The sequence below is a fragment of the Tasmannia lanceolata genome, unplaced genomic scaffold, assembly GCF_043159265.1.
Source record: "Tasmannia lanceolata isolate RefF3 unplaced genomic scaffold, GAP_Taslan_0.1 ptg000003l, whole genome shotgun sequence".
Classification (NCBI taxonomy): domain Eukaryota; kingdom Viridiplantae; phylum Streptophyta; class Magnoliopsida; order Canellales; family Winteraceae; genus Tasmannia; species Tasmannia lanceolata.
In genome coordinates, this window is record NW_027518680.1 from 806,746 (window position 1) to 814,370 (window position 7,625).

Sequence of the window (7,625 nt, forward strand, 5' to 3'; positions counted from 1 at the left end):
TGGGACCAAAAGCCCTCCCACTAAGCCGCTAACTTTTCATTCAGGAAAAAGGGAACAAAAATCCGGCTTCCTAAATTGGACCTATCAAAACCCTAAATGCAGAAAAAAATTTGGCAAAAATCGAGGGGGGGGGGGGGGTCAAGTGCCCCCCTCGACCCCCCTGGCTCCGTCCCTAGACTCACCTTTCACTCCGGTAGAAAACTCCCGTAGAATATGATCCAGCTATATATGGGAGACCCACTTATATTTTGATATGGGCACTCCTCTCTTTAATAGGTAGGGGTAAGAAAAGAGATGTTTTTGAGGAGTGTCGATATCAAAGCAACTATTCTTACTATTTAACTATGCTAATAATAGAAAGCTGTTTTTGATATAGACACCCCTCTAAAGCTTCAATCTTTTCTTGATGTTGACAAAAGTAGCGGGCATTTAATGAAACGTGGGAAAAGAGGGGGTGCCATCTAAAAACGAGTAAAAAATAGAGCTTTTAATGCTCCTTAACGAGTGCCCTAACTCGTTAGCAAAACCCATAAAATAGTAGGGCCCATAAGAATGGATGGTCTTAACCATTCATTTCGTCTCTACTTGCCCCCAAAACAAGGACCATAAGATGATCCCAAGCCTTTAATTTGTCGTGTGTTTATCTACACCAGAAATGAGGCCCACAAGTCGTAGGGTTAGATCATCTTATGGCCTCCTTTTTCCAACCACGCAAAAAAACTAAATGGTTTCGATCATCCTTTAATGCGGGCCCCATTTAATAAACACACTCACCTTATTGGATGTGACTGGTATTGACTTTTATTGGTGGCCATTATTCTTGGGAAATGATATCAGCACAACGATATTTCAATAATTAAAAAAATGAAGGTCCATTGACAGGCTATTTATCGGACGAATAGGATCGTTCTGGGTGTTATCACAAATTGAGAGAGAGAGAGAGAGAGAGAGAGAGAGAGAGAGAGAGATGGAAAAAAGGATAAGAAAGGGCGTGGTGGTGGGGGGTAGCATAGCAGGGGTATCGTGCGCACACGCGCTGATGGTAGCAGGGTGGGATGTTGTGGTGGTCGAGAAATCGTGCGCACCCCAGACGGGTAGCCCCACCGGTGCGGGTCTCGGACTGGACCCACAGGCTCGTCAATTCCTCCAATCATGGCTCTCTCACCCCCATCTCCTCCACCACGTCACCATGCCCCTCGCCCTCGATCAGGTTCTCTCTCTCTTTCAGATCAATTTACTCATTTTGGGATTTTTTCATATTTTCTTACTGTACAGACAAAAAAAATTTCTAGTCAAACTGCAGTATTTTATTGACGTTGAAAAATCTGTAATTTACTCCCCTTTTCTTACTTGGGACAGCCCCTTCTATTCTAAAAAAGGGGGCTGTCCCAAGTAAGAAGAAGGGCTAAATGACAAGAATATCCTCACGCTCAGCGTAAAAAAGAAGCAATACATACATAAATTCGGGCTATTCATTAATCGATCCAATGCACTTCATCATGAAGATGCATCGCACAATCCTAACCGTTCAATTTATGACCCGGAAACGAAAATAGAAGGACTATATTGGTTCAGAACTAGGGCAGCAACTCGGGTCGGGCGGGTCGGGTTTTCAAGAACCCAACCCAACCCAACCGGAGAAATATCTCGGGTTGGGTCGGGTTTTTTTCCGGAAAAGCCACGATTCCCAAACCCGGCCCTACCCATGTCATCAGAGGGGTATTTTTGTAATTTACCCTAGCACTGTATCTCTTACTTTTTCAAGGGTATAACATGATAGCTGAGGGCTCTTCGGTAAATTTCAATGAATCGGAAAAGATGACAGGTTTTACCGTTTCTTTTGGCCACTGATATTGACACTACCATGTTTTGATAATTGCACTAAGTAATCCGGTCTTCTTTTATTTAACTACCTGTCAAAGGTTACTACAATTCCCAAAAAGCCTTCAGAAGCCATTTAAAATAGGAAACCAAGGAGAGTTAGTGCAATTATCAAAACATGGTAGTGCCAATATCACTAGCCTTTGTTTTTGGCCTCTCTACCTGAAATTTGTTATTTTTTCTTCTGAGTAGAACCAAGCAACAGATAGTGAGAAGAAGATCAGCTGGACTCTAACAAGAGATGAGAGCTTCAATTTCAGAGCAGCACATTGGGCCGACCTCCATGCTCTTCTATACAAAGCTCTTCCACGTGATGTTGTTCTTTGGGGTCACCATTTCCTCTCTTTCAACACTGCCCATGACAAGTCTTCTGTTACTGTTAAAGCCAAGGTTCTTCAAACAGATGAAATTGTGGAGATTGTCGGAGATCTTCTCATCGCAGCAGATGGGTCCCTCTCCACGATCTGTAGGACTTTCCTGCCTGAGCTTAAACTGAGGTTTGTGAACTAAATGGCCTCTTCTTAACTTCTTTTTTTCTTCTTTTTGAATGATAGAAGATTTTATTGAAATATAAAAAAAGACCGAGATGGTCTAATACAAGCAGCAAATAAAGAACATGCACCAAAAGGAACAAGAATAGCTCCCTCAAGTACTTGGGCAGGATCTATTCTTAACTTATGTTGCGGGTTTTTAAGGTTTGGATTTCGTTTTTAGTTCTTTTTGTATTCATAAGTTCAAAGAAAAATGGTATGGGAATTTGGTTTTTCAGGTTTGAAATCACAAAGCAGTTGTTTTCCTTTAGACTTCATTTCTTTTGACATAAATTGGTCTAAACCAAAATTATGATATGTTTTTCCAATAAAAAATGGGCGTAAAATTTGTTTTACGCCCATTTTACATCGAAAGAAACAGGGCCTTATGGGAAATGTTACATTGTTGTTAGTATGGGAAATGTTGTGAAACAACCAATTACTCCAAAAGCTTAAGCTATTACTGTTGGTGCTATTTAATCATTTATACCTCAACACTCCCCCTAACAAGCGGCCCCTTCTTTTGGGTTTGCCGTACATGTGGCCCCTCTTTTGGGTTGGCCGTGGATTTTTAATATCAAGGAGTTGTTGGGTATTGAACCAAGGACCTGCCGTGAGGCAGGAGCTCTGTTACCATGTAAAACAACCAATTACTCCAAAAGATTAAGCTGTTAGAGTTGGTGCTACTTAATCATTTATACTTGAAAAATGTTACATTGTTTTGGATTTCTATTTTTGTTCTCTTCATATTCGATTGTGTTTTCTGTCTAATACTCTCCATTTGTTTGTAATCAAAACCTAGATTGACAGTTTTCACAACTTCATATGGGCATGGAAAGTTTGAAACAACACCAATTGTAAAATACAGCCGGCATGTTTGTGCGACCTGGCCATTTTAAACTATGCATGGTCCTGATTGGCCTTTGCTAACCCACGTACCCCCCCACCCCCAACACACACACAGATTTGTTTGTCTAATACTCTCCATTTGTTTGTAATCGAACCCTAGATTGACAGTTTTCACAACTTCATATGGGCTTGCAAAGTTTGAAACAACACCAATGCTAAAATACAGCCGGCGTGTGCGACTTGGCCATTTTAAACTGTGCATGCCACCCCACACGCGCACACAGAGAGAGAGAGAGAGAGAGAGAGAGAGAGAGAGACTCAATTAGCATTCCTTTACAAATTTACAGAATAAAATCTACGTAAGTGTCATTGCATCAATATCTGAGTGATGAGGACAATGAGGCATATTTTGAGAAATCTTCTGTTAGCTCTAACCTATAATTCTAGGACAACCATTTGTTCTTCCTGTGTCATACTTTTCTTTAATCACTGCAGGTATTTAGGTTACTCTGCATGGAGGGGGGTTCTTGATTTTTCAGAAAATGAGAATTCAGACACCATCATTGGCATACGCAGAGCATATCCAGAACTTGGGAATTGCTTATACTTTGATCTTGCCCCTGGAACCCACTGCGTACTTTATGAACTCCAAGGCAAAAAAATCAATTGGATTTGGTATTTTAATCAGCCGGAACCTGTATTAAAGGTACTGTCATCCTTTTCCCAGTCAAAGCATGAACACCATATGAGCAATCAGTTCCAATGATCGGGAGATGGCATATTGATTAACTTTAAACTAAGATTAAATTAAGTTCAGTTACTTCTCAACCAAACCATGAACTTCCATAGGAAAGATCAGTACTGATGATCGAGAGATGGCCTACTGTTTAAGTTCAAATTAAATTTAAACTGAGTTCAGGTTACTTACTTGGTTCTTTCTGCACTAGTTCATTTTATTCTTGGAAATGATGTTGCATATCGTCTTTCTGGTATTCTTCTTTTTTTGGTAAGAATTTCATCTTTTTTGCCTCTAATCAAGCCTACGTTGTGGCTCACAAATCTTGTATGTGATTTTAAATCCTATTTCCCAATACAGTACCATTGCAGGCACATCACACACTGTTATCTCATGATGTATTGCTTAAAATCACGTTCACAGCTTGAAAGTCTGTCATGCAGTAGGTAGACTGATTGTAAAGCTCCAAAGTCCAAGCAGGACTCCTAGGGCAGGCTAGTTTTGGATTGTATTACAATTGGATTTTGGGCAATTTTTGTGCAAATTTGAGCTAGCAAAACAAGGACAGCTAGGGCTATTTTGTGTTTGTGACCCAATTTGGTTCAATTTGTGTTCAAGCTAGCCGTTGGATATGAATATGCGCCATTTAGTGGAGGATCCCATCCCCTTGAGAATGCAGATACTGGGTGAGGGGAAGGTTTCTCAGTTTATTCTTGCTTGGTGAGCTGATCAAATTGGTTAACCCAAAAATTCAAAAACATAGCAATTCAAATCTAACAGTCCATAATGAAGCACTTAGGTTATCTGGGAAAATATTAGCCTTCCCCAAATATGTGTTGGGGATGGTGTCATGCATCTTTGAAGAGAGAACCCCTAATGCAAGTCAGATTGTTGCCTGGTTAATTTCTGGCAATTTACTCTCATACTTTTGGTAACAAGCCTATCGGCATATCACTCTGTTCTTTATGTGCTGATGCAGATTGTTTCGCCCTTAGAGACAGATTCATTTTCTAAGGAGTTTTTCCTTGATATATAAGACTGAATTTGGACATTCTATCCACAGTGGGTGCCTAGAAAAGGTAGAAGAGAGGAAAACACAGATAGATGACATGGACTCAGTAATTCAAGATATTGATGCAATAACCATTGACAAATCAACCCATTTGATCATTGTGGAGTACTGGAGACTCAAATGTTGAGACATGGGATATTGACTTTAGCGGAGATAGATGAAGTATAGCTCTTAAGAATATTTCTGTGGTTTCTTTCTGGGAAAATCTGGTCTACAACACTTTTGATTAATAAAGAAATTACTGATTTCTACCATTGCCATTTACAGAAAGCTTGGTCAAATGACAGTCTGGGTTTTTGAAAACTTTATTTTTTATTTCTTCATATTAACGACAATGGTGGCTGCCCTTTTTTTATTAACAACAAGAGATACACAAGTTATTTCTAAACAGGTTTGTGCTTCACATGAAGTTATTAAGACTCCAATTTATCTGATCTAAATGCTTAACATAGTAGTATAGTTTTCCGTACCTCATTAGACATGATTAAGTTTAGCAATAAATCATGATTGATATTTATGAAATAGTTTCAGCTCCAAGTTTCATCCATTCTCATGTTTCTGTTTTGTGGATTTTAAGCAGTACCTTACTAAACTAAGTAGACTATTCAAAAATCATTGTCCAGGGAAGTTCAGTTACCATCAAAGTAAGCAGTGACATGATTGAGAAGATGCATGAATAGGCAGAGAAAGTGTGGGTGCCTGAACTGGCCAAGGTCATGAAAGAAACAAAGGAACCATTCATCAACGTAATTTATGACTCTGATCCTCTACCACAGCTGTTTTGGGATAATGTTGTATTAGTAGGAGATGCAGCTCACCCAACATCTCCACATGGCCTGAGAAGCACTAACATGTCAATCTTAGATGCCGGAATTTTAGGCCAATGCCTTGAAAAGTGGGGTTTAGACGATTTGAGCTCGGCTCTGAAAGAGTTCCAGTCATTGCGACTCCCGGTCATTTCAAAGCAAGTCTTGCACTCGCGACGGATGGGTCGTCTCAAACAAGGCTTACCTCTTGATGGGCATAATGTTCTCAATCTGAAGACAGCCTCTCCAGAGGATTGCCAGTTGCTTCAACAAAGAAACATGCCTTTCTTTGGGCAAGTCCCTTCACTAGTTGATTCGAATTGACCTGTAATCTTCTCGTCTGTGTTCCCATATCATGATATGTAGTCATTGTCCCCGTCGTCTTCTATGTTTTCGCCCACCAATGTTAATGTAAATCATGTTTGTTATCATAAAATTTCAGTTGTAGTGAAAATAAAGAACTTTACTAGAAGAGAGGATTACAGTTGAAACTCTTGGAAAAAATTGAGGATACTGTTGTTGATAGAAAACAGAAACTTGTTGCTTCAAGGCGTGATATCACTTTTCTTAAGACAAGATTCGCCCCCACTAATAGTGTGCAAAGGGGATCCGCGAATTGCCTCCAAGATACAATGAAGCCTAGTAGGGAAGCCCTACTAATGTTTGATGACGTGTAGCACTAGCGGAATCAAACCTGAAATGCCCTTCCGAAATTTCAAGCCTTAGAGAAATTTCTAGATAATGTTTCTGCAAAAAAACAGTATCTAGAACAGTAAACAAAAGAAAAACAGTATGTAGAAATACTTGGGGATTTTGTAGGAGTGTAAAAGAGAGTGTAAAGTCTGTCACAATTGCCAATTCGTTTTTCTATCTGAAATGACCGAATTCTGCACATTTTGTAGACCACCTGGTGTCTTTTCAGCGTGAAAAACACCTCTACAGGGCACCTTTCCAGAATGTTTGAAATCTGACCGTTAGATCGCACCCATTGATATTGAACGGTCCTGATCGATCATAGAGGTGACTGTTGGTTTGAGTAAAACCTCTCTCCAACCCAGTCATCGTTAGATCAACCATCTATGGTGTGGATCGCACCCCCTTGGCACTTGACCGTTGGGGGAAGGGACACAACCCATTTGATCACACTCTTTGACCGCGACGTTGCGTACGTGCGAAGTGCAAAGTGCGCCTAAAAAAGCGCCACTATGCGCCCTATAGCCCATTGCCCACGCCGCGCGCGCGCGTGTCCGTCTGCGAACAGTGCGTTGCACCGTCCCGCGGGTCCAACCATGGGTTCAACCCAATGTGCAATCAAACAAGTAATAGAAAAATGTAGTGCTTTATAAGCCCTTCTCTTTCTTTTCTCTCATTCGGTACGGGACTATCTTTTCAACTTCACTTCTACATCCTTTTGTAAAAGCAAATCTTTCCAAGAAAACATTTTATTTTTCCCAAACGCTTTTGATAAAACATTTTCCAAAACACTAAAACGTGCAAAATACATGATTTTGAAAATCCAAAATCACTAACAGAAACTTGTTAAAGTATAAAAGATAAATAACGCCTTTCTCCAACAGCTTAAGCTTTTGGAGAAGCTGGTAAGTTAACATAGTATCAGAGCCAAAGGTCTCGAGTTCAAACCTCCCGGATAGCAAAAATCCACATGCGATGGTCGGCCCAAAGTGGGACCGCATGTGCCACGTGTTTGCCGGGTGGGCCACACGTGCGGGGGAGTGTTAAAGGATAAAAGA

At 40.4% G+C, this 7,625-nt stretch overlaps 1 protein-coding gene across 1 annotated transcript; it reads left to right on the plus strand.

Moving 5' to 3' along the window:
* Positions 1 to 934: 934 nt before the first annotated feature.
* Positions 935 to 6,346, plus strand: LOC143846891 (FAD-dependent monooxygenase sdgC-like). Its single transcript, XM_077355489.1, has 4 exons — positions 935 to 1,210; positions 2,074 to 2,378; positions 3,756 to 3,966; positions 5,692 to 6,346. Exons 1-4 carry the CDS (start codon positions 968 to 970, stop codon positions 5,746 to 5,748), a joined length of 816 nt encoding a protein of 271 aa, XP_077211604.1. The 5' UTR covers positions 935 to 967; the 3' UTR covers positions 5,749 to 6,346.
* The last annotated feature ends 1,279 nt before the right edge of the window (positions 6,347 to 7,625 follow it).